A 22,441-nucleotide genomic window follows, 5' to 3' on the forward strand; every position below is an offset into this window, starting at 1 on the left:
CGGACCACGGCGCCGTCGTGGCTTCTCCAGAGGATAGGAAGACTTTCACACGCCGCTTGGAGGATGGCAGTCGAGCAAAAGTTGCCACGGTAGCTGCTAGTTTGTTTGACGAGGTCAAAGGTCCATTTTCGTGTCTTTCAGTGAAGCTGGCGTCAGGCACTTTTCAGGGACTCTCCTGACAAAATGCGCCCAAATTGGACAACTTCCTGTTCAATTCTGGGCTTGGTTTCTTCAATGCGTTCCGTTGTATAAATACACCAAATTTCAAGTCTATAGATGAAATTGGGGTTTCTTTCAAAGAGCATGACTGACTGAAGGAATTTGCCCAATAGAACAACTTGAACTCAACATGCTCAACATACCGTTCAATTCCAAACGCGGACTTGAGACTTTTTCATGCATCCCGTTGGACATATCTTCCCAGTTTCACTGTGAGAGCCACAAGATGACAAGATGCGATTCCAGTTGCCGTCATTCAGACAACTGAAGAACAACTTTGTGTTCAATTACCGTATTTTCCAGACTATAAGTCGCAATCGTTTTCATAGTTTGGCTGGAGGTGCGACTTATACTCAGGAGCGACTTATATGTGAAATTATTAACACATTATTACTTGATCATTAACACATTACTTCCTTACTAGTAAATCACTTCACATGTTATTTTCACACTAAACCGCATGAGGGCGCTCTAGGCCTGTGGAATAATTGGAACTGCAACTGACGAGGAGTCTGACGTCAGTGACGTACAAGAGGACGCGCCGCATCTACTTCCGGAGTCAGGGGAGTTGTTTATACGTGACACAGAGGATGAATTTAATGATTTGGAGTGACACGGATGGTTCGACAAACTTATTTATGTTGTAGTTATTTGAATAACTCTTACGTCAGGCACGTTCTCAGTTCCTCGTTTGTGCAACATTAGCATACCGTACCATTCAGCCTGTTGTTGGCTATTCATGTCTGATCTTGGTGTTGTATTTTGTCAAATAAATTTCCCCCAAAAAATGCGACTTATACTCCGGTGTGGCTTGTTTTTTTCTTCTTTATTAACCATTTTATGGCTGGTGCGACTTGTACTCCGGAACGACTTATAGTCCGGAAAATAGGGTAAATGAGATTTCACGCTCCGGAAGTAAAAGTAAATTCAGGCGCCATCGTCATTATTTCAGTATATGTTGAAAATACCTTTTTATGACATTTCTGTTTGGAAGTGTGCTATGAGCTTTTTCTAATGTCTGATTATAGTATATTTAGTAGGTGTCCTGATAGATGCGTGTCTATTTTTTTAATGAATTGTCTTGATCAGACTGCGTCCTGGCTCACATATCTGCCACGGGTTAATTGACAGGGAACCTTTTGTTGTAAGGGTCTGTCCGCTGTCTTGTGATAATAAATTTTGTACCCGCTGAGTTCATTAATAACAACACTGTGCAGCTGACAGCTTCCGTTTATGACATCCATGAATTGAAAAAGTCTTCTGTGGCACCTTTGTGTGCTTTGCGTTTGTGCCGCCCTCTCAGAGACTCTCTGGTTTTGGCGTGGGGGGACTCCAGGCGACTCTGATGGGACGCGGCGACGCTCAGGCATCAGAGGCGCTGACGTCTTGTGGCTTTATCGTTGGGATGCTTCAGATGAGTCAGGGTCCGTCGAGAGGTGCTTGTGGGACGCCGGCCGGCACTGAATGACGCTGATGTTCACAATTTCAAATTTCCATATTGCCATTATAGTGAGCAGAAGGATTGCGGTTATCAGCATGAGCGCCGTGTCAGAAGGTTAGCCAGACTTGTTCCAGCTAAACCAGAGAGTCGAAGGCAATTATCAACATCCAAAATAAACCGTATTGAACAATACAAAAAGAAATGTGGAAATGTGCTGAAAAAGAGAAGTGTAGCGCAAGTGTCCGACCTCACCCTCTTTGAGGTCTTCTACGGTTTGTTCAGTAGAGGCCGTCGCCACTCGTCCCCCGAGTAGAACTGTTGCGTCACGAGCCGGGTAAAAGAAGGCCATGTGTGACTTTGTTGGTCCCTGCGGAACCAGGCGGATGATCATGTGATGTCCTATGTGACCTGAAGGTCTCACGGGTGGCAACTTAAGTATGTCCTGGCTATCACACGTGTACGCACCAGTGTAGCGCACACCCAATCACACAAACTGACCTTGTTTTTTTTTGTGCGACCGTGTCAAACAAGCAGTCAGGCAAATTGGCCGCTCCACTTTTTCAACAGGCAGAAAGTGGGCCGATGTGTTCTTTGGAAGTTTGTCCTGGGGACCGAGAGAAGGAGAAGCTCTATCTATACAAGTGTCCTAGATAGACGTGAGGGCAGAGCTAGCATGACGAAGATGCCTTTGAGTGCCACGCAAAGAAAAAGTCAACCTCGCTCATCTACTCCCATTTTTTGGACACCCTCTTCTTATACTAATCTACTATTACATATTAATGAGTGCTATTTTGTTTTTGCATTTTAAAATTAGCGTACCTTATGCTGGCCCCCGCCTGGCACTATCACCGAAGGGTTAGCGGGGCTAATACGCTTTTTAAAATGCCGCTGAGATGAGTTTGACCCCGCAGTGGAAACGGGTCTCGGAGGAGCGTCGGTAGAAGGATGGATGGCTGACGGACAGATTATCAGGCCCAGATTAGCATGGCTACTTTGATCTTGTCATTGCTTTATTTTTTGTGTGGGTTTTCTTTTGGGGGGGCGGGGCTGCTATAGTTTTATTGCCCATTCACGTAGTCCCTGGAAATGTTGTCCTTCCTGTGCAGGATCAGCCCAAGAATGATGGCGTCGGGGCCGCCTTTGCTGTCGCCATGACGATGCCCTTCAGCCCGCTGACCAGCGACGAGGAGCACCAGAGGATGCTGGGAAACAGCAGACACCCGTACCCGGGGGCGGAGGACGAAGAGGAAGAAGAGGAAGAGGAGGAAGAGGAGGAGATGGAGGAAGACGAGCGCGACGAGGATGGTGAGGAGGAGAACGGCGAACTGGAGGACGAGGTCGAGGTCCGGCGAGGTGGCGGCAGGGGCGAGGGGCCCAGGCAGTCGGGGAAAGGCGCCGGACGAGCTGGGAACCCGGGTCACGCATCCAATCCCTACTCGGCCAATCCCCCGCATCAGCAGCTGGCCAATCAGCAGCAGCGGAGGCAGAAGGAGCGCACGTCCGGCTCTGGGCCGCCGCCCCCCGAAGACGCCCACATCGCCATGATGGTGTTCCGCATTGGCATTCCGGACATCAAACAAACGGTGAGTGGACGCTGAGGAGCTTGAAAATAAGAAACGCCAACGCGGCCGCCACAACGCGTTTTGGCAAGCGCCAGCCTCCCTTTGTGTCACCATGGCAACAACACTACTTTTTTAGCCAACATTTTGCACATTCATCAGTGTAGCTTCTACCGATCCTCTCTTCCATCTATTATATTGTTAGCCTAAGCTACCTCTAGCTTCTTGTTGAATCTTCTACCAAACAAAATTTCCATCTCGCTGACCTACAACCTATCATATCTTCTACGTTTAATTTGGTTTGATTCATTAGCATGGTAGCAGAGAGGTTCACTATCAAGTTAAACTGTGCTTGAGCTCAAGAGCCAGACGTTCAAGGTGACCTCAGACCAAAAAAAAGTGCTGAAGCGCCATTACAGTGGTTGTCACCAAGTGGAGTTCAAAAGCACTCTATGTTGGAAAAGCATTTGGAGAGGCAAAGTCGAAAGCAACAAGAGGTCCTAAATGGTGCCATACAACCAGGAAAAGACTTTTTTTTTTTTTTTTTTTATAAAGAGTGCTTGTCTTCAGTCTGAATGGATCGATGAGCTGTCGCATTCCATCACTTTGAATGTGGCCTGTGGCAGTGTGAAGAGGCAATTGAGTCAAGTGGCAGGCATTTTTTTGGTTATTGTGTCAACATACAAAAACATACTGCCAAAATACTTGAATGTTTTTTTGTTGCAAGTATATTTCCAAATTTACATGTCAATCATCTTAATGTTAATTTCAATCTCTGCGAAAATTGAATGGGCAAAGCAGCTGTTTTGGATTGTAGGAAGGCTTTGGAAAAAGAGAACTACTCGTGGACAAACATTTTTGTGCAAATTTTTACACGTGAAAAATAAACAGACATAAGCAATCACATCCAGAGCTGAAAGTCTGTAGCTAACAGTGGCTATAAATGCCTGTGCCTCCTCTCTCTCTTCCTCTCTGGCTGACGTGTGTGATGTATTATTGATCCACCGCATATTTCTCCATTTTTAAATAAATTCCTACATGAATAATTCACGTTGGCGCACTTGTTTATTCGGACAAATGGGAAGGATGGCTAACTGGAAGACAAAAAAGATGGCCATTTGGGAATTGAGAAAGAGAGAGAGTGAGAGAGAGTTACAGGCGCAATAAAAGAAAGCGGGAGTGGAGGTAAAATGGAGACGGACAGAGGTGAAGTGAGGTTGGCAGGCGCGAGCTGGCGTGATTAGAGAAGGCGCACATGGAAGAGGATGGCGGCGTAAATCCACGCGGGAGTCGTAAAAGGCACCATAAAAGTGATCATTTCTCTTCAACTCGACCTCATTTTGAGTCAATTAAGCTTTATAAATATATTGTCATCAACGCTAATAATATCAGTCAGTCTTCAAGGCATCTAGCGAACTAGCTTGTCCCCAATTTAGCGTATCTATTCAAGCTAGCACATAGCCAAGCTTTAGATTGCTCCTGCCTTGCTAAACTTCCCCTGGTTTCATCTCTTTTTAGGTTTCACTTAGCCTAGCTTCCTTCTAGCCTCGTATTCAACTCATCAATTGTCATCAAGTTTATTGCGTCAATATTGGCCACTTCTGCTGACACACGTGCTCTCACCTTCACCCCTTGGAAGGTCCTTGGTCGTGCGGCAGCTACGTTCAACGTGTCGGCTAATTCACCCTCAGTAAACCCGGGTGGCTCATTAATTTGCACCGTAATGAGACCAGGGAGCGACCGCTTTGAGCCAGGAGTGAGTGCAAAAGTATTGGGACGCTTACAGGAACTGCAGAATGTCATTCTACTGGAGGAAGAAGAAGAAGAATAAGATAAGAGTGACTCTGTTTGCCTCATGTTCTTCAGCAAGCCTTACTGCAGTGGCTGCATGTCGTGCGCGGTTTTGCTTTAGTTTTTTTACGGGGACTTGTCATGTGGCTACAAAGTGAAACGAAACAAGTCTTTTTTTTTTTTTTTTTTTTGGATGATGTGACATCATTGTTGTGCGCTCTGCTGGACATGATGTGCCAGCAGCATATCATCCACTGTCTTGCTTTGGTAATTGCTTTGCTACCTGTCTGTTTCTCAAGACGTCCTCAACACAAAGAGCAGATCAGTGCGGGGGAACTCTTTTGCTAAGAATGTTTACATAAGCCGTCTGCAAACGGGCAGGCAGGCGTCCTTGTTGAGGAGGTGGAGGAGGAGCTGGCCTGGCGTCTTTGTGATGGGCCCTAATTAGCGGAACGGGTGGAGCCGTCTAATTCCTGGAGGGAGTGCCGCTCGATATCCCGGTTGAAACGTTTTCTGCTGCTTAACAATTACCATTTTCAAAGGTTTTTTTTTTTCCCCCTTCAGACATCAGCACAATTTGTAAATGGGTGGATGTCTGTGTGTTATTTGCGGGTGCATGTACGTGAAACTGAGCCACACTGATCATCACCGTTTCTTCTCTCAATCATTTGCCCTCCATTCTAACCCCCACCCCCTTTAGGCGCACACACACACACACACACACACCCAACACACACAAACTACCCCATCTCCACGGGAAGTCTCTATGGCAACAAGCAGCTTGCTCGGCTAATGAACCGGTTGCCTTGGAAACCGTGCTGGCTGTGCGAGACAGTGAATAAAACCGAGGGAGGACGAATGTGATGCATACACAAATCTCTGTGTGTGCCTGCGTGCGTGCGTGCGTGCGTGTGTGTGTGTGTGTGCGCGTGTGTGCGCGTGCGTGTGTGTGTGCGCGTATGTGTGTGTATACATGTGTGTGTGTGTGTGTGTGCGTGTGTGCGTGTGTGTGTGCGACAGTGAGCAATAATGTGTGTATTCTGAGTGAGGGCCAATCACGGCGCGACTGTGCGGCGTCGCCGTGACAACAGTCCTCCTCCCTTTTTGTGTTGCAACTTCTTCAGTTTGCTGACAGTGTCTCTTTCTGTGTGTGTGTGTGTGCGCACGTGTGTGTGTGTTTGTGTGTGCGTGCGTGCGTGTGTGTGTACTGTACAGCCATTCATATTCTGTGCACCTTCCTCACTGGGATTGACCTAGTTTGCTGTGCCACTGTCTCCCCCTGCTGCACGGGAGGTCCATTGCGACTCCTGTTCTCTCATTCCTTCAAATATCTACTATAAAATACAGTTGAGGAGTTGTTTTAATATATATGCAAGAGACATGATTAGACTTTTTCTCCTCTATAATTATTCGCCAATTTGAATGTGAAATGCACCCCCTGGCAGAAATGCCTGCGCTTCAACCCAGACGCGACGGTGTGGAAGGCCAAGCAGCAGGTGCTGTGCTCGCTCACAGAGTCACTGCGAGACGTCCTCAACTACGGCCTCTTCCAGCCGGCCACCGACGGCCATGACGCCAAATTCCTGGAGGAGGAGCGACTACTCAAGGAGTACCCGCAGTCCTTTGAGAAGGGTGTGCCCTATTTGGAGGTACACATATGCACCTTCTTGCTTTCTCATTTTCCTGACGATCCTGCACTATCATCAATTTAGTTTGGCCTAAAAGACAAAGAATGTGTCATGAGTCTTCTCTTAACTCTCGACTCTTAGTTCCGATACAAGACTCGAGTGTACAAGCAGACCAACTTGGATGAGAAGCAGCTGGCCAAACTGCACACCAAGGTGAACAACTTCGGGGGAAAAAAAGGAGGCGGAGGATGCCAGTGCAAGCTTCCACTTGTGCGTCTGTCGTCACGCAGGCCAGTCTGAAGAAATTCATGGACTACATCCAAACCAACGGTGTGGACAAGATGAGCAAGTTCTTGGACAAAGGCCTCGATCCCAACTACCAGGACACTGACACCGGCGGTAAGCGCAACATGAAAAAACCCACAAATGTCAGAAAATGAAATCACACGACGATACATGACATTTGTGTCGTCAGTAAAGTGTGATTCATTTTCTTGAGCTTGTGATGTGGAAAGTGGCAGAGTGTGAGGAAGGCAAGCCTCGGATGCCCGCGTGTCACTTTGCTCTTGGCGCCTCCTGCCGGTGTCTGCCGACTTGGGTGTGTTGACGCTCGCTTCGCAGGCGGAGTGTCGCCCAGGGAGTGAGTGGCAATGCGCTTAACGCCTCCTGTCAACAGCGGGGGACGGGGAGGGTATGTTTATGTTCATTCGTGTGGCTGTGTTTGTGTCTGCCCCGCAGAGACGCCGCTGTCGCTGGCGGTTCAGTGCGAGCCGGGCGGCGGCGAGCCCATCCGGGTGTTGGTGGACGGGGGCGCCCACATCGACTTCCGTGCCAAAGATGGCCTCACGCCGCTCCACAAGGCCGTCCGAGGCCACCGCCATATTGCCCTGCTGGTACAAACACCGCCACGTGGCTTTTGCAAAAAATTTTCTTTTCTTTTCTTTTTTCTTGGCAAGAGCGTTTCAAGTAAATTCACACTCACCCACGTTGTCACCCACACACACGCACAACGTTACTTATTATATTCCAGCATTAAGCTCTACGATCTGCTTCTATGCAGTAGGGCGGTTTGGTGGTGTACTGTTTAACATGTCCGCCTCACAGTTAGGAGGGTGCAAACTCCACACAGGGAGGGCCGGAGGTAGAATCAAACCCGCAGCCTCTGAACTGTGAGGCAGACGTGCTCACCGTGCCGCCTAGCACAATCTTTATCGAAAGTAAACTGATGGACCATACAAATCCATAAATACTTGTCCCCCTGTAATTTGTTATTGGGCGCAGGTCCTGCTATCTCTGGGCGCCTCCCCGGACTACAAGGACCGTCGGGGTCTGACGCCGCTGTACCACACTGTGCTGACAGGGGGCGACACCTCGTGCTGTGAAACGCTGCTCTACCACCACGCCAAGTTGGGCATCAGGGACGAGAACGGCTGGGACGAAACGCACCAGGTCTGCTCGGCTGCCGCTACAGTCCTCTTCATCTTCATCTTCTGTGTGTGTCTGTCCACCATGTCACCATCAGGTAGTCTCATCCTCATCATCATCAGGGAAGGAACGAATGAAGCCATTGTCATTGTACAAATGGTGCTGAGTGTGTGTGTGCCGTGTATGTGTGTGTGTGCTGTCCCCCCCCCACCCTTAGGCGTGTCAGAACGGCAATTCTCAACACCTGGAGCACCTCCTCTTCTACGGGGCAGACTCCACCTCCCAGAATGCATCTGGAAACACTGCCTTGCACTTATGTGCTTTATACAACAAGGTACAAAATTTGTGCAAAATATTGAAGACATTTAAGCACAACAGCTGATGAACAGGTGTACCTAATGTGTGTTCATTTATTTGTAATCTTTTTTAGGAAAGCTGTGCACGAATTCTGCTGTACCGAGGAGCCAACAAAGAGACCAAGAACAACAGCGGCCAAACACCCTTCCAGGTCATACTTGGCAACCAATGTTGCGAGAGAAACGACTTGCTTGCTTGCCTGCGTAAGACTTGTGATGTCATCAATCAGGTGGCCGTCATGTCGGGTCATTTCGAGTTGGGGGAGATCATCAAAAACCACCGGGACGCCGATGTAGGTCAGTCCTGGAATGTGCTCTTGAGCAGAAAACCACCTCAACCTTCCCGCCGAAGGCCAACTTCCTTAACCTCCCACTAACCCTCACCCGCCAGTTCCCTTCGTGGAGTCTCCAAAGTACGCCCCCCAGAGGCGCGAGAGCACGCACACCCTGACGCTGCCTCACCCTCACCCGTTCCTGCGCGCCAACAGTGACAACAGCATGAACTTGCCCGAGTGGATGGCCGTGCCCAACTCGCTGAGCACCAACATCGTCTCTGTGCAGGTACCGCTGCAAAAACGTTTTGCTCCTCGGACCTCAAATGCAAGATGTCCCAAGAGACTGATTGCCATCTTCCCTTTTTAGGGATTCAAACACACAGGAACCATTCGCAGCTCCAGCAGTCCCCGCGGGGCCAGGACGCGGTCTCCGTCCCGAGGCAGGATGGGGGACAAGGACGACCGTAGCCGGCAGCAGAGTCGCAAACAAGGGTGAGCAGAGAACCACTGCTTTTAATTTCATTTCAATCGTAACCTCCGAGGTCTGTCACGAGTCAGCCCACTTTGCATTGTGTATCAAATTCCGTCAGGCCCGCCACTGCCCCGGCCGCCACCGGCACAGCCAGCACGCAGACGGCGGGCCAGCGCCGGCGCTTATACAGCGCCGTGCCGGGACGCGTCTTTGTGGCCACGCGGGCGCACTCGGCCCAGGGCGAGCGGGAAATCAGCTTTGGCAAGGGCGACAGGGTCAAAGGTGAGCAAAGAGGCCCGACCCGTCGGCGCTGAGATGGTGTGTGTGTGTGTGATGTGCGGCTCTTGTGTGTGTTGGCTAGTGTTGAGCGTGGGCGAAGGAGGCTACTGGGAGGGGACGGTCCGCGGTCGCACCGGCTGGTTCCCCTCCGACTGTGTGGAGGAAGTCTTGCTCCGAAGTCAAGAAGGCAAATCTGGTCAGTTTTTTTTTTTTTTTGTTTGAATCATTTTCTATAGCTTCACATGTAAAGTCCAAGCCTAATTTTTAATGATTGTGATTCCAGAGAGCCGCGGGGAGCGCGCCAAGCGTTTGTTCCGACACTACACGGTGGGCTCCTACGACAGCTTTGACGCTCCCAGGTAAGAAAACGTCTCCACTGTGCCACCTACAGTTTCATTCACAGCTACGCTTTGTCGTCGAGCGTGCGTGTTGGTGTGTTTGGACGTAGCACATGCTGAGTCACTCTGCCTCCGTCTTTGTTGTGACTGCGATGTGTTGTGACCGCGAGACACAGTTTCCCTGGAGGAGGACCAGCGTGATGGGGCGGGGGTTGTGTGTGAGGGGGCGGGGGGTGTTACAGCATGCCAGCTGTTCACTTCATTTCAGGTGACTCATACATCTGCACACTCATTTTGAAGTGGAACACTTCAGGTGCTGCTTAATTGTCCCCTAAAATGACCCATTAGACGCTAACTGATGCTAAGCTACTGCGAATATGGTAGCATTTTTTTATTGATACTTTGACTGGAGGGCAAGATGTAAAATGTGCCAGCCTGCAATCCTGTCATATGTTAGCAGAAATCTATTTATGATCTCCAACTCTTCTTTCAATCTGTGACTCTTCCTCTTCTCTGGCCAAGCGTGTTCGTCTCTGGCGAAATCATATTTTATGGATTTTAAAATGCTTTTCGTCACGGTGGATAATTCAAGCGGTGGCTTTTAGTCGGGCACACCACACGGGTCAAATCCCCCAGTACGCTCTTGTCATCCGTGACCGTCGCAGCATCCCACCGTTGTTTTTTAATTTAGCCGAGCAACCCCCCCACATTCACTTTTTAATTGTCCAGCCATCAGTCGCTCTGTCTCCCCTGTGGTGTCTCCATCTGGAGGCCACACGCTGAAGGGCAACCAAGGGGATAGTTGTTTTTTTCAATGTAAATGTACCACGAAGCCCACTAGGAAAAAATAGTCTGATTCATTTTTTTTCCCCCAGTTTTTCTCTCATGTGAAGTTAAACCGATACTGACAGACAGGACGTATTGTACAACAGTCACGTCTTTGGCCTGCGGTTCAGGCTTTTATTGTTGGGAGTGGAAAGAACCAAGAAAGCCTATTTTTCAAAATAGGTTATCTGCATTGTATTCTGCCAAATATCGGAGTCGGCATCGGGCTCAGAAAATCGAAATCCTACATCCAAGATCCAAATATATTCACAGTTAATAATCACCAGTGAGCTGCAAATGAGCAATTGAATGTGTATTGTTGTTGACCGTTCCCCGAGGAGTCCTTCGGTCCAACCCCCAACGAGCAAATGTCGTAAAGCAGCCGGAGCGCTGATGCGTCCTCGTCTGACCTGCCGCCGGGCCTCCAATGATGTCATGCGGAGGAGATGAACAGACGGCATGTCTTCATGCGTATAAGGGCTCGCTCCTCATCGCCAAACGGAATCGCCGGCCACCATGTTTGTTTGCATGTTTTGGAGAAAGTCACGCACTCGTTTTGTTTTTGTTTTCAAAAGGTGAGCTTAAGTGCTAATGTTTGGACAAAACTGGGGATTTGCAGCCTCCGACGAGGAAGGTTGTCTCCAGTTGGTCGGCTCACGCCAAACAGCCGTCGGCCTTTACGACTTTGCTTTCTAGCGCTTGAAGACGATCTGGACGGACAGCTGTGTGAGGGCCAGGGGCGGGGTGAGGGCGGGGTGAGGGGGGGAGGCCATCTGGCGAGCCGGCACTTGTCCAACGTGCCCCACAGACCACTAGGCGTGTTTCAGTGCTCAACAACCGCCGAGTGAACCGATCTCACGATTGACCCTCTTGTCATCGCCACCGAGATCGGACACTTTGCGTGCGAAAATATGAAAAAAAATGAATGGAACAGTGGAGCTCCACTCATTTGCAGGGAGCGGGCGGGCGGGGGTTGGCCTAGCCAGCAAATCGTGAAAATCTACGCACAATCAAAGCCCACTTAAATGCATTGGATTTTTTTTCCAAATGCTTCAAAAGATACTAATGAAGCGACAAGATGCCTTTCCCACTAAAAACGGAGGTTGGCCGGTAGCACAAAGCTCCGATATTGGTGCTGCATCCCAATTTATCCCGAGTGCCGGATTCGTTCCAAATTAGCCTTCAAAGATTTCCGTCGTCGTGCTGAGAGAGACGAAGAGACGCGTGCAGATGGAGCTTTGATATGACTTCATAGTCTAATTGTCATACCGCAGAGTCCTTGACGCTTGGAAGGAAACTGGCCAAGCACGTGTATGTGCGTGTGTGTTTTGTATGAAAGCCTTGTTGAAAATGTGGTATGGGCCACAATACGGCCAGTGAACTGACCTCACTGTCTTTGAGCCAATCACGTCTCCAGATTTGGTGGTGTTGCATCATTGATGACTGACAGCTGTCACTCACTCGGACTGTGTGGTGCAACGTATTTTATGAATGGGACTTGATGACAGAGAAGTGATTTTGGATGCATGTGCGCGTTTGCCAGTAGGCCCCGCCCCTTTCCTTGAAGAAAGCCACTCAGCTCTCTCCAAACATCTCCCTCCCCGTCCTTCCTTCCGCCGCCTCCCTCCATCCCTGTCGCATCCAACGCAGCTCCCGCTCGCCTCCCGTCTTTTTAAGCATGAAGGGGCTGGGGGAGTGCGGCCCTCTCCCACTCCCGTCCTCCTCCTCTTCTTCCTCCTTTCCTCCTCCTCCTCCTCCTCCTTGCCGGTCGCCTCTCGACACTGTCGAGAAGGAGAGGGAGGGGAGGAAATGGCGGCGGGGGCATGCGGCGAGGAGGATCTCTCCCGCTCCCTCTCCCTCTCCTCCTCCTGGCCGATGCTGGGCCCGATGAATCGGAGCATCTGGTTCATTTACAGGTATTTGGCCAGCCTTTTCCTTTTTTTTTTTTTCTTTGCGAGCACCACCTGCAGCCGCCTCCTCCCCATCCTTCCGTCGCCGTGGTAGCCGGAGGCGGGAGTCGTATGCCTCGGCGTTATGGCAGGCAGGATCGATTGGAACGACTTGACAGATGTTGCGGCGCCCGCATGTGTTTTGCTTGCGTGTGTGTGTGTTGGGGGGGGGCATGTGTGCTCGCGTTTCACTGAGCGAACGTGTGTGTGAGCAGCACGTGCACTCTGGCGGTGTGTGGATTGATGGCATGTTGTGTGAGGTGGCGTTGTTGTCAGCGATGCGGTCAAAAGCGATCTGTCGGAGCTCCACCTTCCGTTCGTGCCCATTTCTGTCGGCTTCAATCCAGCAATTTTGTAAGCTTGAACGTAAAAAGTCACATTTTGGGAGGGCATCTTATCTTAAAATTGATATTTTGACTTCTGAGCTTTGTACAGTCACTCGGCATCAATTTCCTTTGCTTCTGGATAATGTGTATGAAAAGTTAGCGCTGGTGTGTAATAATAACTCCTGCTTTGAGGTGTTTCTTGGAAAAAAAAAGCAGCAAACCGGATGAAAATCCGCAGAGAGTAGACTTTGTGTAACTCAACCGCGCTGATAAAAGAAAGCAAAGCCTTCAAACGTGTTTGACAAGGCACGCATTTCGCTCCCTGGTTACTCGTGATTTCGGGGTTTTTTTGGGGTGACATAAAAAGCCCATTTTTGTGAGCCCAAAGATGACAGCACCATCAAAGGGTCTCATCAGATGCTTTGACGAGATTTTTTTACCAGCTTTCTACCAGCTCACTGTGGTGCTGTGAGTCCGGCAACCGAGCCGTTTGAAGTCTCGTTCTGGCCCCTTTCTGTTTACTTGCTACTGTGACCCCAAAAGTTGTAGCTTGCATTGCAACTAAACATCTCACCTGTCAGCGACTACATCATCAAGGAGAAGACGGTGCTTCTGCAGAAGAAAGACAGCGAGGGCTTCGGCTTTGTGCTGAGAGGTGCCAAAGGTGAGAGAGAGAGAGAGACAGAGAGGAGCGCGAGGCGACGTCAACAAGCGGGACCGCGTTGATTTCTTGTCATCTTCCAGCTCAGACCCCCATCGAGGAGTTCACCCCGACGCCCGCCTTCCCCGCCCTGCAGTACCTGGAGTCAGTGGATGAGGGCGGTGTCGCTTGGCGGGCCGGCCTTAGAATGGGCGACTTCCTCATCGAGGTAACCTGCGCTCATGACTCGTCTCGCCTTATTTTTGTTTTTTTAATTCAGACCACGGCGTTTCAAGTCATCCATACCGGAGGGATATAGGAATGTTCTTGTGTTGCAGGTCAATGGTCAGAACGTGGTGAAGGTGGGTCACCGGCAGGTGGTCAACATGATCCGGCAGGGCGGCAACAGCCTGATGGTCAAGGTGGTCATGGTGACCCGCAACCCCGACATGGAGGAGGGCGCCCGCAAGAAAAGTAAGGAAGGGAAGGTGAGCGCGAGATGACAGGAGCCTCGTGAGTGACCTCTTGTGGCCGCCGGCGTGCTTGCCTTGCAGTCCCGCAGCAAAGCAAGAGGCTGAGCACACCCGCCATCGCTCTGCGATCCAAGTCCATGACGTCCGAGTTAGAGGAGATGGGTGAGGCTAGGCTACTTTTACTTTGTCATGTTGTGCTACATTCTGCATCATAAAAAAAATTCTGGGCTCAAATCAAAGTCAAAATATTGAAAATTTCAAAAGCAAGAATGTTGTAGATGTTTTGCCCTTCCAGTCCTACATGGGGCAGCAATATTTATTGCGTAACAGTTTTCAAACGAACTAAAGAAGTTTGACAATTTCTTCTTCTTTTTATGTACCCTCACGATGCAATCGGAAAGTGGAAAGAGGTGCAAGTTTTTATTTGATTGTTCTGACTTTGTGATTTGTGTTCCTTTGAAGTTTTGCATGCAAACGGAAAAGTGTCTCAGGATAACATTTGTTGTCATGTGCAAGATATCTTTGCACCCAAGTGCATGTCCCGCTGCAGGGAACGTTATTAGTATTCTGCATAACAATGCTGTCATGCTCCCGCCAAAGACGAGTGTCCTTTTTGTCCTCCTCGCAGCTGCCACCCCGTGGAAAAAAAAGTCAGGTAATCTCTCCCATCCACTATTTGGTTGCTTTCATCCTGCGCTTGTGTGCGCTCACTGCTCGCCTTTTTCCTCCTTTCAGAACTGGAATCGTCCCAAGTGGCTGAGAAGAAGCGGACCGTCTATCAGATGGCTCTGAGTAAGGACGCCTCGTCATGGCCATCTTTTTCCGCCTTCCTCGTCCCGTCCTTTTTCCCCGTTTTGCCATTTTGTGTGGCTGTTGTCCCCTTTTTTCCTGTTTCATTATGGTGTGTGTTGCCTCCTCTTCCATCCTTCCTTTCTTTCCCTCCTCTTTCCTTGCTCTTACTCTCAGATAAATTAGATGAAATTCTTGCAGCGGCTCAGCAGACAATCAGCACCAACGAGGCGGCGGGGACGCGGGGACAGGGGCCCAAACGGGACAGAGGGCGGACTTTCTATAGCAACGAGGTGCGTGCGTGTGTCCTTCCTTCTTTGGTACCGGTCCAACACTGCTTTAGATTTCACTTTTTTGTTCTTCAATCAAGGTACCTGTCATTTTCAAAACCTACTTTTGACCCTGTGTGTTTAAGCTACATACGCTAGTTTGTGTAATGAAATGACTGTCTGCTGTTTCAGCCAAACTACGCGGACCAGGCCGGCCCCGCATCATCCGGCCTGGTCCTGGCCTACGAGCGGGGCCACTACGCCTCGCCTCACGGCCCCCCGCATGGTATGCTGCGGCAGAAATCCATTGGTGAGGTGGTTTGTTTCTTCTACCCGTCCGTCCGTCCTTCAGTGCGTCCGCCTATCTGTCTGTCCTCCAGACCCGCTGGTCTGTGCTGGTCTGTGTGTCTGTGGCCCTTCCGTGTGTGTGTGTGGGAGGCCACTGTTGTGTCGCTCTCATGTGCCTGTGCTGTAAACATTCTAATTATGATTATGAAGGTGTGCCTACTCTCACTTGAGAAATAACAACAAACGTTGTTGTTGAGTTGCCGGGTGTAATTTATTCTTGCAAATATAAATTAGTCATTAGAATGAGTAACATTACAATTTCAAGATAGGTATGTGGTCACTTGTTCAATGATTTATTTCCACTAAAGGAGTCACAAAGTTTCACATTCAGTCTTTTTATTTTACCGGTGACTAACTGGCTTGAGGACAGACTTGGCGGCGGGTAGACGGGCAGGTAGCTAGAGACAGGCATCCTCAGCTTTCCTGTGCTTTCTTGTCACCAGTCAAATTCAACTTTTGGTTGTGTCCTCCTTTGTGCTTCCAGGAGTGCCCGAGGAGGAGAAGCAGTTCCTGCATCCCCCGGGTATGAAGTTTGCCCGAAGTCTGTCAGTGCCTGGCCCGGATGAAATCCCGCCACCCCCAACCACTGCACCACCGGACCCTCCCTATTCCTCCGCGCCGCCCTTTGGTTGGAGAGCCAAGGCCTCCCAGCAGCCCTCGGTCTCCGTGTCGCAGTCCATGGTGGCTTCCTCGTACTACCAGCCCTACTCGCAGGCAGTACACTTAACCCAACTGGGCAGGGAGAGGACAGGCGGCACAGCAGTGGACTACTCAACTTTCTATTCCCATGTGGGCACACACACTGCCCAAAGCAGGACTGCTACGCGTAAGGTTGCCAATACTGGAGAGCCTCTCGGTGGTGGTGGTGGCGTCAAAGCGGCTGGTCTTCGGAGGGGCTACAGCAGCGCCATCCCCCCATCCAGCATTGCGACAGTCATGCCGCAGCAACAGCAGACGGGTCAACCGCAACGGCTAGAGCGCAGCGCAACAGGAGCAGGGGGTCCTAAAGGTGGCGCTCGGAGAGGCAAGGGTCCCCTGGTGAAACAATCCAAGGTGGAGGACCTGCGAGCAGCCCAGGGCACACTCGCGGGCAAAGTGGAAAAGAGCTCCATCCCCATCCCCACTATCATCGTCAAGGCCCCGTCCACCAGCAGCAGCGGGCGTAGCAGCCAGGGCAGCAGCGTGGAGGCCGACACACCCGCTCCAGGGGAGGCGGATGAATCCAAAGCTCATCATGGTCCTCCTTCTCGTACCCCTGCCTCACAGCCCCCTGCGCCTCCCTCCATTCCAGCGCCGCCACCGCCATCGCTGCCGTCCATGCGAGCCCAGGATGGGCTGGACTTTACCAGCCAGTTTGGGGCAGCCGTCGTTGGTGCGGCTCGTCGGGACCGCGAACGCTTTCACGAAGCCCGCAGGAAGAGCGCCTCCCTATTCATGTCCGCAGACGAAGACATGGGTCTGGGTAGTGACAGCATGGGAGGACTAACGCGGGCTCACCTGTCGCAGCAGCAGCTCAACACACAAACTGAAAGTTCAAACTCCAAGCTTCGGCCTTCAAAGTCCATTGACGATGGCATGTTCTCCGGGGACACCTTCATCCACCACACCCGCAGCATGCCTCCAGCCTTTGGACTACCGGAATACTCTTCGCCCGCCCTGGACTATCAGCCCAAGTCTGTTCCTGCCGACCTGTACACCGCTGCAGGCAGACAGCCCGCCCCGTCTTCCACTTTCATTCACCCGCTGACAGGAAAAGCTCTGGATCCCACGTCGCCTCTCGGGCTCGCCCTGGCAGCCAGAGAGCGCGCCCTACGAGACGACAGTCGGTTGAGAAGGGGCCCGGAGCGCCCCTTCATCCGCCAGATGTCCAGCGTAGTCTTCCCTTCGTCTACTGTCACCTCGCAGCCGGTCTCGTCCTCCGCCCAGTCCTCCAGCTCCTACTTAGTTACTTCCTCTTCGCTGGCTGCCACCACTCCTTCCGTTGGACGTCCACCCTCACCGAGAATCCTCAGAGGGGGCGTGTGGGCCGAGGAGGGGGGCGGAGGTGTTGAAAGAGAACGGGAAGCGGGCGGCACTCGCGAGGGGCTCAGAGTTCGCTTCTCGGAGGACAAAACGGTCCACACACACCCGTACCAGTCCCAAGGGTATCAGCCCAGCTTCAAGGAGAGAGAGCGGGAGCGGTCGAGGGAGCGAGAGAGGGAGGCCTCTCGGGAACAACAGCGGGAGAAAGAGCAGGAAGTCTACATGAGGAGGGCGGAACAGGCCGCTAATGAGCAGGCATCCCAGCAGCCTCGGCGGCCCTCATTCCTCAGGATGGAGAGTCAAGCCGACGCTTACATCTCGTCCCGCACCACGACCTCCACTTTACCAACCAGTACTCAGCAGACGAACGGTTCTTCTGGGAACACCGGGTCTGGCCTGATGGTTCTTCCGCCGCCCGCCCCGTCGGTAGATGCAGATGATGAATTTGTCTACGCAGACCCCCTCCCACCGCCGTTAGAGTTTGCCAACAGCTTCGATAGGGGATACTCGCAACGCCGGCTTCTCCCCAACATAAGCCAACAGAAGGCACCGCCTCCTCCACCTCCCCCACCACCGCCACCGCCTCCACCTGTCCAAAAAGAACTATTTGGAAGTGCGTTTCCCACTCACACGCCCCTGCCGTCGCCCCAGGCGGGCGACTCCACCGCCTCTAGCCTCACGTCTTATGACAGCGAGGTAGCTAATCTGACCCAATCGGCTCACTCCCCCTCTCAGACATCGCCCAACCCACCACCTCGCCACTCACCTTCGATCCTGCAGCCCACGTCAACCAGCGGACCTCCGCCCGCCGTGTCCCCGCCCCCAGGCGCCTATCACAGACCCTTATCCGTGTCCCATCCTCACCACCTATACAACAGCACCCATGCTCCGGGGCGCTCCTCGCCCACGCCCCCGCTCACCGTAACGCCGCCCCCCGCCTACCGGGGCCCCCCAGCCCTTTCCTCCACGGCTGCCACCTCCGCCCCTCTGCGGGGCACCACTTCATTTGCCACGACCACAAGCTGTGCCACCACAACCGCCGCTGCTGCCACCACAACAAGCACCTCCACACAGCTCTACCATGAGCGAACGCATGCCACATACACCACCCCCATTCAGAGCACTCACCACAGGACAGGGGAGCGTCACCGCCCGCCCCCCGCCGCCAAAAAGGGAGAATCCCAGGAAACAGTGGTCGACTCTGGGATAGAAGAGCTGGACAGCCGCAGTAGTAGCGACCACCACTTGGACAGCATCCTGGCTAACGTTCGGGCTGACAGGTTGGAGCGAGGGGAAAGGGTGGGCAGTCGGTTAGCAGGCGGGACAGCAGAATCGGGGGAACGTGGAGATTTTCTCGAGTCGTACATGAGCTACTTGGATGGCCAAACTTTTGAGATGCAGAATGCCACAGCAGCAGCGTCAACCTACCCGAAAAGCAGCCGGTTCAGAGAGGGAAGTCGAGGGGGCGAGCTCCACAGACAGACCAGCACCGCCCCTGCGTCCTTCCACTCCAGAAGGCGAAGAGACGAACATGAACGGGAAGAGCAGGAGGGTGAGGAGGGCGCCACGACGGAAGATGAAAGCGGCCAGGACGGCTACGCCATGAGGGAAATGCAGAACTTAGGGCGTCCCAGCTCACCTTACTTTGAACGCCCGCGCACTCCCGAAATGAAGCCTCTCTGGGGTGAAGGACAGATGGGCGGTGAGACCGGGGGGCAGTTCAGGGCACTCTTGGAGGGGAAGAAGATTTACCCTCCGGCATCGAGTATGAAGCCAAACATGATCAATGAGCTGAACAGTAAACTGCACCAGAGAACTAAGGACAATTGGAGCAACCAGAGACCCCTGAGCAGACACAGGTACACAGGCCTTCAAGGTTTTCAACTTAAAAGTATAACACAGAACAACGATGACACCTCACGTCTTTATAAAACCCACAAATAACAGGAAGCTACAGTATGTTATTTGCTCATTCGTAGCACAGCAGGTCAAACTTGAATTTAGCAGGGACTCGACTTGACTCACAAGATTTCCAAAGTAACCTGTGATTTGCTTGAAGGTTAAAAGTTAAAACTTGGGACTTATGTAGTTTGACTTTCATGCACAGTAGGTGCCTTACTCCCTTCAAAAACTCAGTCCAAACCTCTTGACTTGACTTTCTCTTTTTCTTCCTCAGATTCTCAGAAGATTCAGTCTCAGCTCTGAGTCCTCCGTCGGCTCGCTCGCAGTCACCGTCGCCAATCTCTTTATCGCAACCTTCCCTTTGCCCGTCCCCGACCCCCACCTCCCAGTACCCCGACTGGGGGCGTTCGCCATCCCCTCAGCCCACCGCCCCCTCGCAGCCTCCCCGCTCGCATTCCCCGCTGTCCCCGACGTCATATTCCCCTTATCCGACTTCCCCCAAGCACAGACCCGTCTACCGGACCAAAGCGCTTGAGTTCCAGTTCATCCCAAACCGTGAGTCCCGCAAGGACCCTCACATGCTCCAGCGCAGGCGGGCACCCAGTCCTCTAATCTCCCCATCAGAGAGGCCCAAATTGGGGCCCCCCCGTCCCTCGTCCCTCCCTCTGCTCCCGACTTCTCCCCTGTACAGTGCCATGTATGATCTACGGGGCTCAATCACCCCACCCTCGCACGGCAACACTCTCGGAGACCCCTACTTCTCTCCCTCACCGCCCCTTTTTGCACCTTCCGGGGCCCCTCCTCCTCCAAACTCCACCTTGGTTGTTTCCCGCTCTCTTTCTCCCACTCACTTCCTGTCTGGGACATCCTCTCCTCCCCTGCACCCGCCCACCTGTCTGAGCTACCCCCACCTGCCTCCCCCGACCCCGACCAAGCCCTTCGCCTCCAAGCCGCTGCCCTACTGGACCAAGTACGACGTGGCCGATTGGCTGGGCTACCTGAATCTGGCCGAGCACCGTGAGCGCTTCCTGGACAATGAGATCGACGGCACCCACCTGCCCTCGCTCACCAAGGACGACTACCTGGATTTGGGCGTTACCCGTGTGGGCCATCGTATGAACATCGAACGGGCCCTGAGATCGATGATAGACAGGTATGACTATAGTATCTATGGTATCGTCAGTTTGCGTCCTTATGTTCTTTCAGACAATATTTAATGTATTGGTAACGGGTCTGCACTTACTTCCTTATTAGCATGTTTTTGGCATGTGGGAGTAGCAGAGATTCAAACCTATATGCTCTGGCTGTGTGGCATGCACGCTTATCACATTCCAATTCTAGTGATCAAATTTGTCTGTGCTAAACAAAGCGACAAAGTCTGACTTTTGTGTGTGTGTGTGTGTGTGTGTGTGTGCGTGTGTGTGTGTGTGTGCGCGTGTGTGTGTGTTTGCGTGAGGGCGTGTGCGTGTGTGTCTGTCTGTGTACTCCAGGCTTTCCAGCAGCCACTTCCCCATGTCAGTCCTCTCTCCTCGGGATGAGGGAAGAATGGATGATGGGAGTCACAGTTGAGGTGGCGGTAGAGGAGATATTCAAAGGAGTTGGTGGATTGCCCCAAAAATTATCATGTGGTGTCCCAAAATGGAATCATCGGGATATGTCGGGACTAACCAAGGGCTCCCCTCCCCGTATGCGACCCGCTCATCTCGAAAGGACATCACAATACCAGGACTGACCAATGCAACGGTAGGAATTCCAAATCGGGAGCTGGAAAAGCTTTTTGGTTGACGCTGGAGAATATATCCAGGCTTACCTCAGCGCTGTGATCCGACGTCACTTTTAATGACAAATGTACAGACTGATGGTCACTGTATCACGTTGTTGTAGCATAAACAAGTGCCCAGACCCACAACATCAAAATGTTGCACACACTAAGGAAAGCCCTTTTGAGTGTTGAGTCCATATCATACTAGTGCAATGGTCCTCGCTGTTAAGACAATTCAGCACACTAGCAGAACAATTGTCTAACTAGTGATGTGTCTTCCACTCGTGACTTCTACTCCTGTGTGACATTTTTTGCGCACAAGTAGAACAAGTACAAGGTCACTCGTGTTCTACCAGTGCAAAGATATGTCACACAATACTGGAAGGCAGAGACAGAAAAATGTAATTCACTTTTCCCCCCTATCGTTCTACTCGTGCGCTGAATTGTACTATTAGAGGCTGCAAATAGGGTACTAGTGCACAGACCATTCAGGGCACTCGTAGGATACCTAACTAAACCCAAACGGTTTACACACATAAACAGACTTAAATGCAAACACAGAAAAAAAACTTTATGGGACGCATACAGGTATATAGAGTATATATATATAGAGCTATATCATAAGTATTTGGATAATTAATAGCGAAGATTGAGGACTTCCTGTGAGGCAAAACAACTTCCTGGATACAAACTGCCATGTTCCTCTCTTTCTTCCCATCCAAGAGGACTCCTTTTACTACTCGGATTCTTCGTACAAGTTTTTACCAGGCCGGCCGACGGACGTCGTTAGCGGGGAGATTTTATTTCGCCGTTGTCGTCCTTACTGTTATTCCCACGTACGCTTTGAGTACCAGACAAAGTATTTTTGCATTCAAGCACATTTCAAAGTCCTTTTTTGTTTGTTCCTCTCCCACTTTCACGCTTGAATCCTATTTTGGAAGTAAAGCGCTGAGACGCTAACATGCTAATGTAGCGCTAAGACGTTGAAATTCTAACGACATAGCGCAAGTTGAAATGGAGTTAAACGTTTAAAAAAAAAAAAAAGGGCTCTATCTCGCACTCTTTTGCATCCGTGTTAATTTTTGCGTTTTTGCGGTGATATTGGCGTAATTTGCTGTGATTGGTCACCGAGGGATGTTTGCGAATAACAATAAGGACGCGTGAAACTAATGTGGTTTTAAGCTCTATACAGAATCTCTTGTCTTCCAAATGAAAACATATATGATTATTTGTTTTGTTTTTTTAAAGAATTATCATTAACGTCTCTGCTTTCTATCCAAGTTGAGCCCCCGCATTTTATTTTTTGTTGATCAGCATGTTTTTGAGCAAAAACACCCTGCTTCTGTCAGTGGA

At 51.2% G+C, this 22,441-nt stretch overlaps 1 protein-coding gene across 1 annotated transcript in view; it reads left to right on the forward strand.

Moving 5' to 3' along the window:
* The window catches only part of shank1 (SH3 and multiple ankyrin repeat domains 1), a 26,683-nt gene extending 4,715 nt beyond the window's left edge, over positions 1-21,968 (forward strand). Inside the window, exons 2-27 of the mRNA XM_037257067.1 lie at positions 2,767-3,243; positions 6,456-6,659; positions 6,780-6,851; positions 6,929-7,037; positions 7,377-7,531; positions 7,920-8,087; positions 8,281-8,397; positions 8,494-8,571; positions 8,650-8,716; positions 8,811-8,980; positions 9,062-9,186; positions 9,285-9,448; positions 9,528-9,641; positions 9,729-9,804; positions 13,465-13,547; positions 13,628-13,752; positions 13,862-13,997; positions 14,078-14,158; positions 14,398-14,406; positions 14,625-14,651; positions 14,732-14,788; positions 14,963-15,078; positions 15,247-15,364; positions 15,887-19,283; positions 19,601-20,479; positions 20,817-21,968. Of these exons, the coding sequence (XP_037112962.1) occupies positions 2,812-3,243; positions 6,456-6,659; positions 6,780-6,851; positions 6,929-7,037; positions 7,377-7,531; positions 7,920-8,087; positions 8,281-8,397; positions 8,494-8,571; positions 8,650-8,716; positions 8,811-8,980; positions 9,062-9,186; positions 9,285-9,448; positions 9,528-9,641; positions 9,729-9,804; positions 13,465-13,547; positions 13,628-13,752; positions 13,862-13,997; positions 14,078-14,158; positions 14,398-14,406; positions 14,625-14,651; positions 14,732-14,788; positions 14,963-15,078; positions 15,247-15,364; positions 15,887-19,283; positions 19,601-20,479; positions 20,817-20,895 (7,158 nt within the window). The 5' untranslated portion in view covers positions 2,767-2,811 and the 3' untranslated portion in view covers positions 20,896-21,968. The remainder of the gene's footprint in view (positions 1-2,766; positions 3,244-6,455; positions 6,660-6,779; positions 6,852-6,928; positions 7,038-7,376; positions 7,532-7,919; positions 8,088-8,280; positions 8,398-8,493; positions 8,572-8,649; positions 8,717-8,810; positions 8,981-9,061; positions 9,187-9,284; positions 9,449-9,527; positions 9,642-9,728; positions 9,805-13,464; positions 13,548-13,627; positions 13,753-13,861; positions 13,998-14,077; positions 14,159-14,397; positions 14,407-14,624; positions 14,652-14,731; positions 14,789-14,962; positions 15,079-15,246; positions 15,365-15,886; positions 19,284-19,600; positions 20,480-20,816) is intronic.
* The last annotated feature ends 473 nt before the right edge of the window (positions 21,969-22,441 follow it).

Source organism: Syngnathus acus, chromosome 8 (genome assembly GCF_901709675.1).
Source record: "Syngnathus acus chromosome 8, fSynAcu1.2, whole genome shotgun sequence".
NCBI classification, from domain to species: Eukaryota; Metazoa; Chordata; class Actinopteri; order Syngnathiformes; family Syngnathidae; genus Syngnathus; species Syngnathus acus.